Raw genomic sequence first — 20448 nt, forward strand, 5'->3', positions numbered from 1 at the left:
TAAGATGTAATGCAGCCACGATATACACTGATTTTTAAAACAAAGCAGGTGTCCTTAAGGTTCAAAATAGTTCAATACAATTTCACTGAGGAGTTTAAAATTAGGCCACATGGCACACACTTAACGAGTTGTTCATCTGTTGAAAATCATCTACTTCAAAACATTTAAGCACCATCACTGGACATGTACAAGATGCACAATGTGTCAGTAAATGGGCATGTTTTTGACTCCTGACAGATGGCCCCACAGACGTCAAATAGTTAAAAGACTATTCAATGACTCTTGAGGATTATCTACACTTACAGATCCTCAGAGACCCAAAACATGTGGCATGTACTGTAGTTATAGTATCTGCTCCACCTCCTGGAAAACACGTGTTCTTTGACTTGGGGCATTCGATCTGTTGACTGCTTCACAAAGCCAGACACACACACACACACACACACACACACACACACACACACACACACAGTTAGATTATTAATGTATGACTGGTGAACTCAGGAGGGTTTAGTGTGTTTTAACATAGTAGGAAACTGCAGGTTACAACTGCTTCTATAGTTAAATGAAAATGAAATTTTGAAAATTTCATTTTCTCTTTTGCATGTTATGCTGTTATGCACATTATTGTCAGTATCTTGTACCATTTTACAGGTACGTTAATCTCAATGGGACTTCCCCTGATTAAATAAAGGTCATAGTGGTGTAGCCTTTCATATATAACTCCAACTTCCAGTCTGGAACATAAGGTAGTATAAGAGAGTACTAGCACCCAAAAAAGAAATCCTACCAGTTACCTAAATGTCTGACTCCATATGATTTTGAAAACTGAGAAGTGATTGTCAATATCACTGTACTACTACGATACTATAGCTACTGGCAACAGTCAAAGTCATGTCATGACACAAAACCTTTGAAGGTGGACAGCACCACCTGTTGGAAACTTAACAGACATGCACATTTGTACACATCTGCACTTGGCCATTATCATCAGTCTATTTTGAAACTTTCATGGGTCTAAACTCTGGTTTGGGTTAGTACATAATGACATCACCAATGGCTGAAACTGCAGAGTAGGTAACGTTAGAGCAACAGCAGAATTTGAACCTACATAGCTAAGGGAAAAAATAAAACAAAAGCTACGAATACAAAGCATCTGGCTGAACACACTTCCCAAAACACAAAAGGGTGTCATATTGCTAAATTAACGTTAGCTCGACGCCATAACAAGAATCTTCTGGTCTTTATTAATGAAGAGCACTCTTCTCTGTGGTGGAGCGAGAGCACAGCAATGAGAAGACAGAGTGACAATGTGGGAGAGTAGAGGGAGTGTAACAGGAGAAGAGTTGCAACATTTACCAGAATAACTATGACTTTATGAGCATATTTGAGATAATCTATATATCAGCAGATAGAAAATAGCAGAGAGAAAATGAAACAAGGAGCCGTGTTAATGTATATTAGAATATTTTATTGCTTTATGAAATGTTGCATGAATTCATATTGTTTGAAGTTCACAGAAATGTTGGTTGGTTGTGTACAGCTTGACATGACCGTGATTGTCGGCACAAAAACTCTTTGGCATCCTGCTCGACGCACTATTAAATCTAAAATAACAATACAAACATCTGTATAAAATATATAATAATGACATAAACATCCTCCCAAAATTACAAACAACACCAGGTTTATGTCAGTTTGGCAAAAACACCATATTGTCTTTTACATATCACGCACCTCTCTGTTCACACGCCTCTAAGCTTCTGCAGAACTAGCTACTCGGGCTTAAGAAACCACAGCTTCTCTTTACAGAAAAAGGCGATGACATCTGGTCTAGATGCTGGCCTAGGTGTACATGTTTTGTCTGTCATATTATGTCATTTTCTAGTATATCAGTGCAGTTCTGTATGAACGTCCACTTTATATGGCTCCTTTCTTTTTTGAATTGTTTGATCCAATTGAATTCATTTTAAGAATCTTCACACCACTAGATTTTTCCTTGGTCGTCCCCTGCCCTTCCCTGAGCTTTTAGCACTGTTCTGGCTGCTGTATCTCTTTTTCTTTAAGTCTTCTGGGTCAAAATCAGAGTCACTATCAGATTTTTTTCTTGATCTGCTTGTGCTTGATGTCACTTTCTCACTCCTCTCTTCTTCCACCTTTGCTGTGTCGCTGTTAGTGTTCGAACGCTGGCCTCCCTCTTGAACTGCCAGAACAGAATTGCCTGATTCGCAGCTCTTCGGCCTTCCTATGGGTCTACCTGTTGTCTTCCTTTTTTTTACAGGCCTATATATAGTGGTAACACTGGACATGACTTTTCAAGCTCACGTTGTGATTGAAGCATTTGTCACAATGCTGACACTTAAAAGGCCTCTCCCCTGTGTGCAGGCGCATGTGGGATTTCAGGTGGCCTGCTTGGTTGAAGCCACGTTGGCACACTGAACACTTAAAGGGTTTCTCTCCTGTGTGAACAGTTAAGTGTCTCTGGAGAGAAAGTGGCCAGAGGAATTCAATCCCACAGAAGTCACATTTTAACTGCCGGGGGCCTCTGTGATCCTCCAGGTGCATTCTGCGTTCCTTATTTGAGGCAAATGTCTCTGAACAATCTGGACATTTATAGGGCTTTCCTTGAATTAGGTGGGTCTGCTCGTGAGTGATTTTGTCCACCTTCGTCTTCAGTGTAATGTGGAATTATTTGCATCGATGCTCATAGTTTACATCGTGGATTCTGCTGTGAGAATTTAGAGCGACCTCACAAACGCATCTTTTTCCACAAATATTGCAAGAATAGGGTTTGATTTTGTGCTCACATGTGTGAGGCCTCAGTTTATTGAAAAACTTCCCACAGTCTGTGCAGAGCTGACTGTGTTTGGGGGCTGGGTGAGGATAACCTCCACTTAATCTTCGGTTTCGTCTCCGGACTCCTTTTGAAGCTACCTCCTGTATCACTCAAATGTGAGTCTCAAATGTGTGTCTTTGAGGGAATAAGCCAATTGTTTGCAATACAAACATCTGGAAGACTTACAGTATAAATGCCTAACTTACTTGTACATGCCTCTTATTTATCTTTTTATATTGCAGAGGTAAACATATGCTTAACTGCGTTAGATCCTAACAATAAGAAACAGCTGTGTTTCGGTGTTTTTAATGTTCATAAAGTGTCACACACCGCCCTAAGCTAATTTGGCTAGCCACTGTTGCTACGGTAGCGGTGGTGGTATAGCATAAAACATTCTTCTTCTTCTTCTTCTTTTACTTCTTCTTCTACTTCTACTTCGACATTTTACGGCAGTTGGCATCCACGATGTTTCATTACTGCCACCTTCAGGTTTTAGTCACCCTCATTGTCCATTCATGCTAAAGCCGCCCTGGCACCTGGCTTTTCCTATGATGAAAAGTGTATTGTATACTTCCTCTTTCTGTTTCGTTCCCCTACTTCTTAACATAGCCTACCTACTGTTTTGGACTGAGTGTAAATGTCTCCCTTTTGTTACCCCAATGCTGTTACCACTGTTCAAAAGAACCGCTCATCGTTTTTTTTCCTTTTTAATATATTTTTCTGCGAAATAATCACTTGAATAATGATGGGGGTAAGACTTGAATCAGGTTCAAACTTAGACATCCAACCAATCATGTCATTGGACAAGAAAAACAAGAAATTATGATTTTAAAATGTGGAGATAATGGGAAGAAATGGTAACTGCACTGAAAAGACTGCTCGAAAATTGATGGATAATGAGGAAGAATAAAACCTGAAGGTGGCAGTAATGGAACATGGTGGGTGGCAACTGCCTCGAAGAAGAAGAATGCAGCCACCACCGCTGCCGTAGCAACAACAAAATTAGCTTAGCGCTCTTGTTGAGGTTGGACGAATATACAAACCCGCCCGTGTTTGACACTTTATGAACATTAAAAACACCGACCTCTTTGAGAGCTGGAGGGACAGAACTTAAATCCAGGATGTGCTCGGTCGTCGGATGTGATTCGGGGCGTCGCAGTGCGCAACGGTTCAAGTTACCGGAGGATCCCGAGAGGAGACTGGAGTGGGTTCAGTTTCTCGCCACAGTCAATAAACAGCGTTTTAAAGAATCGTCCTGGACGGACTTTACAATTTGTAGCGAACACTTTACAAATGACTGTTTTGAAAATCGGACACCGAGCCATTCAGGCATGCCTGTCAAGGTCCAGCTAACGTTAAAGACGAGTGCTGTCCCATCACTGTGTCTCCAGTCTGAGTCAGACGGACCTGAGCCCAGTCTGGAGAGCCCCAAATGTGTGGTGAGTCTGCTTTGACAGCTGCAACCATAGGATCTAACGCAATTAAGCATATGTTTACCTCTGCAATATAAAAAGATAAATAAGAGGCATGTGCAAGTAAGTTAGGCATTTAAGTCTTCCAGATGTTTGTATTGCAAACAATTGGCTTATTCCCTCAAAGACACACATTTGAGACTCAGTCATAACAGGAGTGATACAGGAGGTAGTAAAAGTACAGTAGGATGCCCTGCACCACTTAAACAAACATGGTATCAATACAGTCAGCACTAACAGAAATGTCAGGGCCTCTCCTTTTACACAACATGTACTCAATATGAAAGAGGTGCAGATCCACATGTTTTCATAAGCAAACTGACTAGTAGTGCTAATCCACATCTTGTGTTCTTGCATGTTGCCTCAGATGTTGCTTGCACTGACAGGTGCGTAACATACTATTATTGACATAGCCCTATAGAGCTAACACAAAGTAGTCCTATAGTGATGTAATATTTAGTATAGTATACTGTGTTATCCCACCATCCACATATACATGCTAATGTAGCCATTTACCATCCAGGTTGTAAGTATACTTATTGTACAGTCAGCACACACACAAAGCTTTCATGTACTTTCATATAAAATCAAAACATATGGTACTTTAATTTATTGTATGTTGCTTTTGGTCAACTACAGTTACTTTTGTTACTTTGTGTAGGAGCTTGTGGAAACCACAGAAGTTCCTTGTCAGCGTGGTCAACTTAAAACACGTGATGGTCAAACTTTCTATTCTGAAGAATCAATACTGACTTCAATGGGTAAAAAGATAATGTTATGTGTTATTAAAAATGGACTTAAGTGAATCATTTTCTCACATATACTTCAAACCTAATTTGCAGCTGCCCAAGGAAGCCCAGTAGCAAGAGGCGTCTCGTGTTCAACTGATACTGCAGATGCTTTTATATCTGTATATGGCCAGATGCAACCAAAAAATGTTGACATGATCAGGGAAAAGTAAGTTTTCTTTAAATTTGTGCTTAACATTTTTGATAAATTTGGTTACTTTTTACATCATGTTGGTGTTTTAATGTTTCATTTCAATTGATTTTTAGAGCTGCACTTCTGAAGATGAAAGGGAAGTTTGTTGTGAACGAAAAACGCCTCCTTCAGTTGTTTAGCTGCAAGTGCCCGTCATGTGGCTGTAAACTTAAGATGGAGAAGGTCACCTACGGCGTGCTCGTCATCTTGAACCAGCAGTGCTTTGAGTGTGAGTACAGAAACCAGTGGAAAAGCCAAGTCAATGCCAGCGTGCCAACATCTGGAGATCAACACCTGACAGGAGGCACAGATGTAACTCCAGAGACCCAACAGGTAGGACTTACTACAGCATATCCAAACACACTGCCACAGTAGCTTAAGGATTGTGCATCCATGAAAATGTCTATAACAAAACCATACACACTCTACAGTGTTCGGTGTTGTCTATGTCATGTGGCACCCTGAAAGGTCACATTGGGTTTTTTTTTTCTTTACACAACTTGACAAAACTTGACAAAATGTTTTTACCCATACCCATTGTTGTCATTGTATCACAGGCAGCACCAACAGATGACACCCATAGCAGTATCACAGGGGTCCCTGAGATAGTTGCTGTTGTTGATGAGGAAAGTGATCCCATGGATGAAACATCGAGTGATCAGGGTGACATGGATTCAGATGAGGATTGGAAGCCAGTGAAGCATTTCTTGCCGGCTAGACTGCTTCAAAAGGAGTCTGGAGACGAAACCGAAGATGAAGTGGAGGAGGAGGATGGTTATCCTCACCCAGCCCCCAAACACAGTCAGCTCTGCACAGACTGTGGGAAGTTTTTCAATAAACTGAGGCCTCACACATGTGAGCACAAAATCAAACCCTATTCTTGCAATATTTGTGGAAAAAGATGTGTTAGTGAGGTCGCTCTAAATTCTCACAGCAGAATCCACGATGTAAACTATGAGCATCGATGCAAATACTGCCACATTACACTGAAGACGAAGGTGGACAAAATCACTCACGAGCAGACCCACCTAATTCAAGGAAAGCCCTATAAATGTCCAGATTGTTCAGAGACATTTGCCTCAAATAAGGAACGCAGAATGCACCTGGAGGATCACAGAGGCCCCCGGCAGTTAAAATGTGACTTCTGTGGGATTGAATTCCTCTGGCCACTTTCTCTCCAGAGACACTTAACTGTTCACACAGGAGAGAAACCCTTTAAGTGTTCAGTGTGCCAACGTGGCTTCAACCAAGCAGGCCACCTGAAATCCCACATGCGCCTGCACACAGGGGAGAGGCCTTTTAAGTGTCAGCATTGTGACAAATGCTTCAATCACAACGTGAGCTTGAAGAGTCATGTCCAGCGTTACCACTCATCCAATTCTGGATGTGAGCGGAAGAAAGAAAAGATAAACAAAAGGGAAAGTGACACTGGTGATGCTCAGGATGATGGGAACAAGAGAGGTGCAGATTTAGGTCTCGACAATGTAGAGGATGAACTGGATACAGAAGAGGAGGTGCTTAAGGAGAGAATATATAGGCCTGTAAAAAAAAGGAAGACAACAGGTAGACCCATAGGAAGGCCGAAGAGCTACGAATCAGGCAATTCTGTTCTGGCAGTTCAAGAGGGAGGCCAGCGTTCAAACACTAAGACTGGAAAACCACAGGTGCAGAAGTTAAAGAGAACACAATCTAATGATGAAGAAAGTGAGGACGAGCTGAGTGACAGCGACACATCTTTTAACACGGCAGAGGAGGAAGAGGAGAGGGGTGAGAAAGTGACATCAAGCACAAGCAGATCAAGAGGAAGGGCAAAAAAGTCTGATAGTGACTCTGATTTTGACCCAGAAGACTTAAAGAAAAAGAGATACAGCAGCCAGAACAGTGCTAAAAGCTCAGGAAAGCGCAGGGGACGACCACGGAAAAATCTAGTGGTGTGAAGATGTAAATGAACAGAGCTAAACAATACATTTGGTTTAAAGATTGAGAAAAGAAAGGAGCCATATAAAGTGGACGTTCATACAGACCTGGACTGATATACTAGAAAATTACATAATATGACAGACCAAACATGTACACCTAGGCCAGCATCTAGACTAGATGTCATCGCCTTTTACCGTAAAGAGAAGCTGTTTTGATTTCAAAATACTTTTTAATCCTTTTACCTGTCGTGTATACTGTGGGGTCAAATTGGATAAAAGTATAATAAACAGGGTTGATGTTGAGTGACTGTGTTCCTTTCTGTTATAAACTTACAATATTTTATTCTTTATAATACTGTCATATGTAATGAAGATTCATCTGTAAGCTGCTTGAAAGTTAGTCACACATGCTGCTGAGAGGAGAGCCAACTTTACTTCTACTGTACATCTAACAGGTCATCTTTTGGGACCACTGATCCTCAGAAGGGTTGGCTATGTATTTTAAAATGTTTGTGGAAAGTTTTGGTGTCATTTACCCACATTTTGAGGTCTCTGCCTCTGGAATTAGGTTTGAAGTGTTCACAGCACATTTCAAAATTAAACTAACATTTTTCCATCAGCAGTGTCCCTCTCCTCTGGATAACAGACCTCCATTGTGAACAGTTTTTATGATGTTGTCTCAGATAAATGTAGTTAAGTAGCTGTCTCAATAGCCTCTTATTGGAAAAATCGCCTTTCGTGGGCCTCAGTAACCGTGTAGGTAGGTATTCATTTTCTTGTATTTTTTAAGTAATCTCATGTATTGGCCCTAAATCCGAGATACGCCTGATATCAAACCACGCGAACCCCGCCATGAAACCCCGCCCATTCAGCCGCCAACACTACCAGTCGCTGCTGTAGCATAAACGGCTAGCTGTTAGCTTATGACCGTGTGTTACATTTGGATAGAAGTCGCCACCGAGGACTTTAACTATAACGCTGTTGGACCACTTTCAAAAACTGGAGGGACAGAACTTAGATCCAGGATGTGCTCGGTCGTCGGATGTGATTCGGGGCGTCGCAGTGCGCAACGGTTCAAGTTACCGGAGGATCCCGAGAGGAGACTGGAGTGGGTTGAGTTCCTGTTCGAAGTCAACGGGCAACGACTTAGAGAATCGTCCTGGACTGATATCACCATTTGCAGTGAACACTTCACTTACGACTGTTTTGAAAACCTGATTTCGGAGACTGGCACGGTCCAGCTAAAGTGTAGCGCTATCCCATCACTGTGTATCAAGTCAGAGCCAGAGGAACCTGATCCATGTCAGGTGGGGCCAACATATGTGGTGATTTTACTTTGACAGCTTTAACCTCCGACTCTTAGTACTCAGAGGGACACACAGAAGATACCCATTCATACCCACACAACATCTCAACGGAATGCTACAGACTACTGTTGACACCATACGTTCTGAAGGGTGTGTTTGTTTTGATACACAACATCCGCCTGAGTGGACGGAGTTTATTCACAATTTGTCTAGCACAGATATTTTATTGACAAAGGTGCTTTAAATGACTATTAATGACTTATTAAATGAATTCATTATTTAAATGAAAAATAGGAATTTCCATATTTTGTTTTTACATAAATGTGAATTATCCCATCAGGAACACACATTAAGAGTCACAACAGGAGTGGTATATGCAACATCCAGAGCACAGTGTGTGAAAGTGATTCACATCTGCATATTTTCACTGCCCCAGTTGAAATGGTGTTTGTACTGACAGGTGTGTTTGTTGACTTATCCCTATACTACTGTTGATACTGTATAATGAGCACTTGCCATGTCTTTGGTGTTGAGATAAAAACTCAGGGACTGTGATTTTGTGTTAGTGTGTTATCCCACTGCTCACATTTACAGGCCTGTTGTGCCATTCACAATGCATGCTAATCATTCATTTATTTTCATATAAAATAAATCCAGTAGTACTGTAAGGTGTATTGTACACACCTGTTGTCATTACAACTCAAAGAGTTTATACTACAACTACAAGCTTTTACCTTTTTCATTACTTTGTGTAGGGGCCAGTGGAAACCACAGAGGTTTCTTATTCATGTGATCAACTTAAAACATGTGATAGTCCATTCTCCTATACTGAAGAATCAGGATGGACTTCAATAGGTAAGAAACTTGACATTGTTATGAGTTAATTAAAAGGGAGTGGGTATTCACTCAAATGCTTTCTTTTCATGAGAATAATGAACTTTAAATTTAATTTGCAGCTTCCCCAGAAAGCCCAGTGCCAAGTGACACTTCAGACGTTTTAATGTCTGATTATGGTCAGATGTTCCAAAATATTGTGAACATTGACATGATCAGGGAAAAGTAAGTTAATCCCTCTGAACAGTTGTACTTTGATTACACCAGGCTAGCTTTTTAAATCTGCATCTCACAAATGTTTCGTTTAACTTGTTTTTTAGAGCTGCACTTCTACAGATGAAAGGGAAGTATGTCGTGAATGAAAACCGACTCCTCCAGTTGTTCAGGTGCAAGTGCCCGTTATGTGGTTCTAAAGTAAAGATGGAGAAGGTCACCTACGGGGTGCTCTTCATACTGAACCAACAGTGCCTTCAGTGTGAGTACAGAAACCAGTGGAAAAGCCAAGTCAATGCCAGCGTACCAACAGCTGCAGATCAACACCCGATAGAAGTTACAGATGTAACTCCAGAGACCCAACAGGTAGGACTTACTACAAGCTGAAGCTATTGGTATCAACAGAAGATAATCGATTCATTGTTTCAGTCATTTATCAAGCAAAAATGATGCTACAATATCTCAGCTTCTAGCTTCTCAAATGGGAAAATTCTTGGTTTATATCACTGTAAACTGAGGATCTTTGGGTTTTGGACTTTTGTTTGTGCAAAACAAAATATTTGAAGACATCTCTTTGGACTCTGGGTTGTTGTGATTGCCTTTTTTGTTTTACTTTTGTTTTACATTTCGTAGAACAAATAATTAATTGAAAAAATGATCTGCAGATGTTCAGCCTGTACTGACTGACAGTGTCACATTTGACCCATTTCTTGTCATTATATCTTTCACAGACAGTGTCAACAGATGACAACCACAGCACTGTCACAGGTGCCTCTGAGACCGTCGCTGTGATCAATGAGGAGAGCGATCCCACTGATGAAACGGAGGAATCGGGTGATGAAGGTGACGTGAATTCAGACGAGGATTGGAATCCAGTGACGGAGCTTTTACCGGATAACGAGCTTCACAATGATGAATCTGATGAGGAAAGCGAATACGAGGATGATGATTGTCTTCACCTTGCCCCCAAACACAGTCAGCTCTGCACAGACTGTGGGATGTTTTTCAATAAGCGGAGGCCTCACACATGTGAGCACAAAATCAAACCCTATTCTTGCAACACTTGTGGAAAAAGATGCGTTAGTGAGGTCGCTCTAAATTCTCACAGCAGAATCCACGATGCAAACTATGAGCATCGATGCAAATACTGCCACATTACATTCAAGACAAAGGTGGACAAAATCACTCACGAACAGATCCACCTAATTCAAGGAAAGCCCTATAAATGTCCAGACTGTTCAGAGACATTTGCCTCAAATAAGGAACGCAGGATGCACCTGGAGGATCACAGAGGCCCCCGCCAGTTAAAATGTGACTTCTGTGGGATTGAATTTAACCGTGTCCGTTCCCTCCAGAGACACTTAGCTGTTCACACAGGAGTGAAGGCGTTTAAGTGTTCAGTGTGCCAACGTGGCTTCAACCAGGCAAGCCACCTGAAATCCCACATGCGCCTGCACACAGGAGAGAGGCCTTTTAAGTGTCAGCATTGTGACAAATGCTTCAATCACAACGTGAGCTTGAAGAGTCATGTCCAGCGTTACCACTCATCCAATTCTGGATGTGAACAGAGGAAGGGTGGGAAAAAAAAAACTGTGAGCGACAGTGTTGATGTTCAGGAGAATGGGAAGAACAAGAAAGGCACAGACACAGGGCTCGACAATGTTGAAGAAAAACATGATGAAGAAGAGGAGAGGCAGAAGGAGAGAATACATAAGCCAAAAAAAAAGAGGAGAAGCACAGGTAGACCCATAGGAAGACCGAAGAGAAATGCAGCAGACAACTTGGCAGGGGAAATGCAAGGCCAGTGTTCAAACACTAAGACTGCCAAATTAAAGAGGCAGAAATTAAAGAGAACATGTCGCCGTGATGAAGAAAGTGAGGATGAGCCGACAGAAAGCGACATATCCTTTGACCTAACGGAGGAGGAGGAGGAAGAGGAAGAGGAGCGGAATGAGAAAGTGACGTCGAGCACAAGCAGATCGAGAGGAAGGGCAAAAAATTCTGACATGGACTCTGATTTTGAGCCAGAAGACTCAAAGAAAAAGAAGTCCAGCAGCCAGAACAGTGGTGAGAGCTCAGGGAAGCGCAGGGGGCGACCAAGGAAAAATCAAGTAGTTGACGACACTTGAAAAAGTTACTGAGTTTGCACACTCAGTTTGGCTGGGGTCTTTTAGAATTTCTTTGCTTTTTACTGTTACTTTTGTTCATGTTAACTGGTGTGGGCTCAAACTGGGAAGAATTTGATTAAACTGGGTTGATGTTAAGTGCCTGTTTTCCTTTGTGTTGTGGATGTTCAGTAAAGCCATAATACTCTTATATACTGTTATATTAGAACGTTAGATATGTTATTGCTGATGGGAGCCACATCTCACAGTGCCATTAAGTCACTTGGAGTGTAAGCCTACGGCCAGGTCATCTTTTGGGATGGTATGTGCAAATTCTCAGAAGGGTTGGTTTGTATTTTAATAATTTTGATTCATTTTACAAATGCTTTTGTGGTTAGGCGACAACGGGGTAACTGAAAGAGCAATACAGCGTTTTGTCAGTGGGTTTTTGAATTATTCTGCTACAATATTAATGTTAACTATGGTGGATAATTATAATTATATACAACTATTGTATGCTGACACTTCATTGTTCTACAAAACATAAGGTAGCTAATATGATGTTGGTGAGTGAATTGATAAGAAAGAGGGTAACATTTGAGAGACAAATCTGAAGCACAGGTGTTACTAATGACATTAATGATGGCTCCGCTCTGTTCAAGTGTCCCAGTGGTCGGCGAGCATGCACAATATCAGGACTCTGAAATTGAAGTAACTAAATGGAATTCAGCCATCATTAATTTCATTACATTTACAGCTGTGCCTCTCCTTCTGTGGCACATCAAAATGTCTTGTGAAGGCCTATTGCCCCTAAGTTCAACATCCAACTGAAACTTTTGAAAACTGTGAAGGGATTTCAAATAATGCTAGCCGGGGCATGAAGAGTATGCAGTATGCATATCCAATATAAGTGACAGAGATGGGTGTCTCAAAACCTGGACAAATAAAACCAAAACTATCTGCATGGATAGATACTAGTAGGACTAAGTGAGGATATGTTTTATTTTGCAATTTGGGTGAACTGACCCTTTAATTTGTGTTGCAATATAAAACTGTGTAAGCTCAACAGCCCCATCTGCTGGTGTCTTTTGGACCTGCATATAACTACACATCTGCATTACAGATAAGCTAGTTCAGCACTAAACCTTCGTAGGAATACTCCTTTCGTATGTCTTATATTTTTAAGTTAACAGGCGTCTTACTACATATTAATGAGTCTACTGTCGGAGTGAGGGGCTTCCACCGTGTACACAGTGCTTTTACAGTCATTGTGTCAGGCTTAACGTAGGCTTTACGTTACTAGTTAAAAGTACTTCAATGTATAGTGGCCTCATTGTCGAAGAATGGCGTCCCTGGACCTCGGTAACCTTTGTGTCCCTGGTATAAGAAGTCTCCTATGTAAGTAATAACCCCAAAAGTCAATCATTTCATGTACTGAGCCTAAAGCCGGGACACGCCTGATATCAAACCAAGCAAACCCGCCATAGAGCCCCGCCCATTCCGTTACCGTCACAGCCACTAGCAAAAACAGCTAGCCCTTAGCTTGTCACCGTTGTTGGCTTTGGAAGGTCCATCTTCTGGTTCTCATGAATATTAAACTTTAACGCTGTCCGACCACTTTTATAACTGGAGAGACAGAACTTAGATCCAGGATGTGCTCGGTCGTCGGATGTGATTCGGGGCGTCGCAGTGCGCAACGGTTCAAGTTACCGGAGGATCCCGAGAGGAGACTGGAGTGGGTTCAGTTCCTGTTCGAAGTCAACGGGCAACGACTTAGAGAATCGTCCTGGACCGAAATCACCATTTGTAGGGAACACTTTACTGATGACTGTTTTGAAAACCTGACTCCGGGGACTGGCACGGTCCAGCTAAAGCCCAGGGTTGTCCCATCACTGGGTCTCAAGTCAGATCCAGAGGAGCCTCTGGAGAGTCCACATTATGTGGTGAGTCCGCTGTGACCGCAGAAACATGGTCACATCTGTTACTATCCCCTCCATACCTCCTCAACACATCACCGTTTGACCCAAAGAACACACTGTTTCTATTTGCAAAAGTTGCTTTCAGTGGCTGTTCATCTTTATAAATAAAAACATGATTAAGTGATCAGTCAGAAGTTGTCAGTGCCAGAGCCCCAGTGAAATGTACACTAACATTGTTTTTTTGTTTTTTTTTATTGATAAGGTGTTTATCAAATTAAGGAATGCCACTAATAAAGCAGGTTAATGGCAGAATGTAAATTTAATCATCATATACATATTTATAGGAGTTTTTTTTGCCTGTTTGCTTCTCAGTACAATAGCCCAGATAAACAAGTGTGATATGTGATTATGCTACACCTGTAATTCAATACTTTTTATTCCATATAATGGTTCCACATCATTTCACCAGTGGTACACAAGACACATTAAGAGTCATAGCTATAGTAACTATTGTAACTTTGTGCATTAACATAAACAATCAGTCTATCACAGTGACCTGTACAAATCAGTATCCCTCATTTAATGGATTTACTGTCCACTTCCTTTCACACAACATATAGCCTGTATGAAGTAAATTACGACCACTTATTTTAACATTCATAAATAAGTGTGCCACAACGTGTGTGTCCTTGTGCAGCCCAATTTAAATGCTGCTTGTACTGACAGGTGCTTAAAGGCACATTGACTTATCCCCATAGTGCTGTTGAGGTCACGTACAGTATGATGAGCACTTGCCATGTCACTGATGATGTTATTCCACTGCCCACATCTACAGGCTAATGAAGACATTCACCATACTGTTTAGTGTACACATTGTCCAGTCAGTGCACACACACACAGAGCTTTCATTTGTTTTCATATAAAATCAAAACATATGGTACTGCAACATCGACCAAACACAATTTTAGTGTATTGTATGTAGCTGTTGTTTAATTACAAGCTTTCTGTCATTTATGTAGGAGCCTGCAGACACCACAGACTTTGCTTGTCAGTGTGATGACCTTAACACATGTAATAGACCAACTTCCTACTCTGACAAATCAAAACACACTTTAGCAGGTAAGAATCTTCTCGTATTGTGTTTTATAAAAAGGGTCTTTATTTGTTAAACTATTTCTTCACATGTGAATACTGGACTTTATTTTGTAGGTTCCCCAGCAAGTCCTGCGTCAAGTGGACTCTCAGTGTCACATTCACCTAGTGTTTCTGGTCGGATCCAGAGGCCACAGCATTTGAAACAGATGAAAGGAAAGTTTGTTGTGAATGAAAGCTGCCTCCTCCAGTTGTTCCACCGCAAATGCCCGTCATGTGGCAGTAAACTTCGGATGGAGAAGGTCACCTACGGGGCGCTCATCATCTTGAACCAACAGTGCCTTCAGTGTGACTACAGATACCAGTGGAAAAGCCAAGTCAATGCCAGCGTCCCAACAGCTGAAGATCAACACTTGACTGGAGGCACAGAAGTAACTCCAGAGACCCAACAGGTAGGACTTGAATACCGAGACACACTTCACCACATCCTGACACTGCCTGTAGTACAATGACCTCAGAACCTACTCTGTATCCTAAGGAGCCCCTGACAGGTCATGGTGGGACTTTTTCCCCAGAGTTTTTAGATCAAGTTCTGCGTTCCAGCACAATATTTTGCATTACCTCACCTCACCTGATCCACAGAGAAAGGCTGAGCTGTGTTATGATATACTGTAGTACTATGTATAATTTAGTAGACCGCTGCTGGTCGTGACCACAGCGTGAGTGGGCGCACCCTCAGCTGTGGCTGCTAAGGCGCAAGTCTTCATCGTTGCAGCTAGAATCTATAACTGACGGGCTGCTGCCGAGGCTGATTGAGACAGGTTGGGGCTGTGCTTTGGTTGTTATGATTATGGCTGTGGCACATAAGTTTATAATGAGTGTTAACATTAACTACATGCAGGGGTTGTGTGTGTTGTTGTGTTGAAGCTACTGTATTCCTGAACTTCTTTAGGAGTGGGTTAATATCCTGTGTGGTTTAATGATGTTTTCTTGGAGCATTAAAGAGTAGCCACAGTACAGATACCATTGCCACATCCTAGAATCAACCACAAATACAGCTGTAGTCCAAGTAATAACCTTATCCACAACAGCCAGGCAGAGCAGCTGCAGCTGTGCTCACAGCAGTGTCTGTATACTGTCAGTGTTTGGCCTTTTGAAAGGAGTAATGAGCAATAAATGCAGAATGTAGAGTGTCACATCATCTCTCCTTTCTGTAGTATCTGCAGAGCGTTTCCCTAAACTGGCAGTATATTATAACTGGACTGGACCAACACACTAACTGTTCCTAGGAAACGCAAAAGTAGTACAGAAAAAAAATTCCCACCATGACGCTTCGGGGCTTCATACTATCCATTTATTTAACTCTTAAATCTTTCAACACTTTTGGAAAATATTTTGCCTGTTTTGCACATGGGCTTTTTGCTCAATAATGAATTATAATGTTTCCTCTGCTTGCACTTCCTTTTTGGTAATTTGGCTATAATATTCTGTGCTCTATAGAGTTGGAAAAGTTTATCCATGCTTGGTAGTCATTCTTTTCATTGTATTCTTCACAGGAAATGCCAACTGACGACAACTTCAGCGGTGCAGTTTTCTCTGAGATTGTTACTTTTAGTGATGAAGAAAGCGACCCCTCAGATGAAGGAGAGGAAGGCGATGAAGGTGGGGTGAGTTCGGATGGGGAATGGAATCCAACTGAGGATTTTCTGCTGGCTGAAGAGCTCACAAAGGAGTCTGAGGAGGAAACTGAAGATGAAGGCGAAGAGGAAGAAGATTTTGATTCCCCGGGTGGCCTCAAAATTAATGAGCTCTGTACAGAGTGTGGAAGTTTTTTCAATATTCTGAAGCCTCACACGTGTGAGCACAAAAAAAAGCCCTATTCCTGCAATATTTGTGGTAAAAGATGTGTTACAGAGATGTCTCTAAAAATGCACAGCAAAATCCATGATGAAACCTATGAACATCCTTGCAAATACTGCTACGTTACCTTCAAAACAAGGGTGGACAAACTCAAACACGAGCAGACCCATCAAGATAGAAAAGATCCCTATAAATGTCCTGACTGTCCAGAGATATTTGCCACCAGTAAGGAACGCAGAACCCACCTGGCAAATCACAGAGCCCCAAAGGAGTTCAAATGTGGAGTCTGTGGGATTGCATTTAAGGATGTACATCATCTTCGGAGACACTCTGTTGTGCACACAGGATTGAAACCGTACAAGTGTTCAGTGTGCCAGCGTGGCTTCAGCCAGATGAGCCACCTGAAATCCCACATGCGCCTGCACACAGGGGAGAGGCCTTTTAAGTGTCAGCATTGTGACCAAAGCTTCAATCACAACGTGAGCTTGAAGAGTCATGTCCAGCGTTACCACTCATCCAATTCTGGACGTGAACGGAAGAAGGGTAAAAAAAACAAGACTGTAAACGACAGTGTGGATGCTCAGGAGAATGGGAACAAGAAAGGCACAGACTCAGGGCTCGATAATGTAGTAGAAGTACACGATAAAGAAGAGGAGGGGCAGAAGGAGAGAATACATAAGCCAAAAAAAAAGAGGAGAAGCACAGGTAGACCCAGAGGAAGGCCGAAGAGAAACGCAGCAGGCAACTTGGCAGGGGAAATGCAAGGCCAGTGTTCAAACACTAAGACTGCCAAAGTAAAGGTGCGGAAGTTAAAGAGAACACGTTCCAGCGATGAGGAAAGTGAGGACGAGCAGTCAGGCAGTGACATATCCTTTGACTCAGCAGAAGAGGAAGAAGAAGAAGAAGAAGAAGAGAAGGAGACAGCGAGGACGAGCACAGGGAGATCAAGAGGAAGACCAAAAAATGACAGTGACACTGATTTTGACCCAGAGGAAGAAACAAAGAAAAAGAGGTACAGCAGCCAGAGCAGTGGTAAGAGCTCGGGGAAATCTAAGGGCAAACCGAAGAAGAATCTAGAATAGGCCAGCGTCTTTCTCAATTAAATTGTCTTTTACTGTTGTTAACTGTCACGTTTCTTTGATTTTCAAACACCTTTAAACCTGTTAACTGATGTGTAGACCATGGAAATAAATTGGAAAAAGTGGATTAATGTTGGCTTAAGTTGTGTTTAAGTTCCTTTGCAAGAAAAACTAGTCAGTGTTTGTTCATAATCAATGTGAAGCTAATGTAAGGAGCTATTTAGCTTGATAAATGGTCTTGCTAGCTTTCACCGATAAGACCAACCCTCTCACTAATAATGGATGGACGTGCAGTAATGGAAGGTCAGCCAGTAAATCATAAGAGTCCTTTAGAAAAAAAACAAAGTCAATATTGAGTTTTGGGTCCATTGTAAGAAAGTGGAGGGTAAGGTAATTGCAGCTTATCTCTGGAAAATGGGTCACCAAATTTAGGGAAAAAGGCTTGTACTGTTTGGGAAATGTGTACTCTATTCATGTAATATAATAATGTCAGTTTCAAGCTAAAAAAATACCTTTATACTCTTAAATGAAGTCAGGGCACTTTGTCACAGTAAGTTTCTATCTTTTCTTATGTAACTTAAGTGATTTATCAGTCTGTAAGGAAATCTAGAAGTATTCAGGTTGTTCATTGTTACGTTTTTTTTATGAATCAATATTACAAAGTTTTACCTGTTGGCTCACCTGACCTTATCTGACTCAATCAATAATAACTTTCTTTTACACAATACCTTCACATCTATAGAAACATGTAGTTGTTTGATATTTCCACCTGATTGTAAGTCCTCTTAAGCCTGAGCTTCACTGATGATCCTTGTGGCCTTAGAGCATTGTCAGAGAACATTTAAAGGACCATACCAATGGTTTTGTATTGGTTAGCCCATTAACTACTAATGTTTCAGTTTTCGCTATGAACATCAGCTCGCTGAGGCTTTAAACTCGTTTGAGATACAGTAGGTGATTTGTCAAGAGTGAAGAGAAGTTAGTTATGGTTCTGTTATGGTCCGTTAATAACACATTTATTAAGTGGGACTGTTTTGAAATGCATCCTCTTGGAACATTCAAGGACAAACTGCCATGCGTGATTTCACAGCAACATTTTAATGCAGCAAATGACTAGACCCTCAGGATGCTTAGATCACAGTTTGTCTTCTGGATTTCACTTTCCTGACAGAAATGTTCATCAGTGCAGTGCTTGTGTGACAGATGACTGTCAGTTCTCAGACCTCAGAGCTTCCCTGAATGCATCACTAAGGAGGGCTTGCAACTATATTAGAACAGAAGTATAAAAGAAAGTAAAATACAGGTTGATAGAGAAATAAATTCATAAATACAAACAAGATTTCTTTGCTGTTTTGAATTACTAAAGTCAAATCTCTGGAGGTTTATTGCTATACCAGACAGAGACTAACCAGAAAATAAGTAATGTTAATATATACAATTTGTAGAAAATGGTATAAAACATGCAAAATACCAGGTATGGGCCTTTAAGGGATTTCAGATTTTTGATAATAAATGTGTCTAACTGCCATGTTGAGAGTCTGTCATTTGACCTTGTCCATTAGCTTGTACGTGTGGTAAAGAAAGACTCACATTTCTACTTAAAAAACTAAACCAGACAAACTGTTCCCTGGCCAGCTCTAATGGAGCGGTTGTGGGTTTAGTATCTTGCCAGAGGAGTTGACCTCTCCCCCTACCTTGCAATTGTTGAATTTAAATGTATGAGTGTATCTGAGTTCAGAGTTCCCACTTTGATCAAAACCCCTATATGAATCCCCTCTGCTTACATGTTTATCCTCTTTCTCTCTATGTATGTGTGCCAGTGCTTAAGCTTACTTCAAGGCCCATCAAGTTTTTTTTGAGTGTTGGAGAAGCTGTGCTCTCTGGGAAAGAGTCAGCCTGTTGCTGTGTAAACCCAAGGCTGCCTAGTGGATTAGAGACGCTGATGGTTTGCAGATCTAAATGTGGACTATTATTTGGAGAACTGAAATAAAAACATTTTGTTTAACTTTTAATGAGCTATAAACCTGAGCTGTAGCTGAGGATATAGCCTGTGTGAACAAGAGGTAGACGGGTCTTCTCAAAGCCTTTCATTTAACCAGTTGTGTAACCAGATACTTAGTGTGTGAAAATATTATAAGCCCTCAATGGTACATCTGGCAAAACTAGCATTCAGCTGTGGTTTTGAAAAAGGTCAAAAGAACACGACAAAATGCAAAATGAGCCTCCTGTCTGGTCTTATCATTTTGCCATATTTTGGGAAATTTGAGAATCAGTCGCACAGAATTAATTCCGAGACTTTAATTTCATCTTGTAAAATAATTTCGTCAGACTGAACTTTGGCTCACAAGTCATTTACCATCACTGAGGATTGAAAGGAAGGACAGAGCCTGCTTGTAACTGATAAAGCGGTAATTGGTTCAGTGTGCATAATAGGTTTATTCAGCAAATTGTGTTTTTCATTTCTCTCCGCTCTAGTGGTCTGTTTAGAGTGATTTGCATCTTGTTTAAATTAACTAACAAGACACAGTACAATTTAATGAGAGCGAGACATGATCAGGCTTCTAATAACAGCACATCCAGGTACAAACTTTGTCTTTGGCTTGGGTGGTTTTAAATGATTAGGTATTCAGGAATTGGGGACAATGCAAGATGAGAGTACAGTTGATCATTGGAGATTTGTTGATAACATAAAGTTAGGCTGGGCCAAAACACTGAAACCAGAGCATCTGTTAGTCCAGGTTTCCATCACCAGGGTGATAATAGTCTCCTGCTAGTTACAGGTCCACCACTAGATGTCCTCCTTGTGCCTCAAATACTGGCTCAATTAGTGA

General features: G+C 41.3%; 3 protein-coding genes across 3 annotated transcripts; all 3 read left to right on the forward strand.

The window, feature by feature from the left end:
• Nucleotides 1-3957: 3957 nt before the first annotated feature.
• LOC139296959 (uncharacterized) lies at nt 3958-7511 on the forward strand. The gene is made up of 5 exons (XM_070919533.1): nt 3958-4275; nt 4970-5069; nt 5151-5265; nt 5364-5622; nt 5847-7511. The coding sequence occupies exons 1-5, from the start codon at nt 3958-3960 to the stop codon at nt 7224-7226; spliced, it is 2172 nt and encodes a 723-aa protein (XP_070775634.1). The 3' UTR covers nt 7227-7511.
• Nucleotides 7512-8233: 722 nt separating this feature from the next.
• Nucleotides 8234-11826, forward strand: LOC139296990 (uncharacterized). The gene is made up of 5 exons (XM_070919567.1): nt 8234-8515; nt 9271-9370; nt 9472-9574; nt 9670-9928; nt 10294-11826. Exons 1-5 carry the CDS (start codon nt 8234-8236, stop codon nt 11689-11691), a joined length of 2142 nt encoding a protein of 713 aa, XP_070775668.1. The 3' UTR covers nt 11692-11826.
• A 1493-nt stretch (nt 11827-13319) lies between these two features.
• LOC139297023 (uncharacterized) lies at nt 13320-17717 on the forward strand. Its single transcript, XM_070919604.1, has 4 exons — nt 13320-13596; nt 14616-14705; nt 14796-15141; nt 16246-17717. Exons 1-4 carry the CDS (start codon nt 13320-13322, stop codon nt 17618-17620), a joined length of 2088 nt encoding a protein of 695 aa, XP_070775705.1. The 3' UTR covers nt 17621-17717.
• Nucleotides 17718-20448: the final 2731 nt, after the last annotated feature.

This window comes from Enoplosus armatus, chromosome 14, assembly GCF_043641665.1.
Source record: "Enoplosus armatus isolate fEnoArm2 chromosome 14, fEnoArm2.hap1, whole genome shotgun sequence".
Taxonomy (NCBI): Eukaryota; Metazoa; Chordata; class Actinopteri; order Centrarchiformes; family Enoplosidae; genus Enoplosus; species Enoplosus armatus.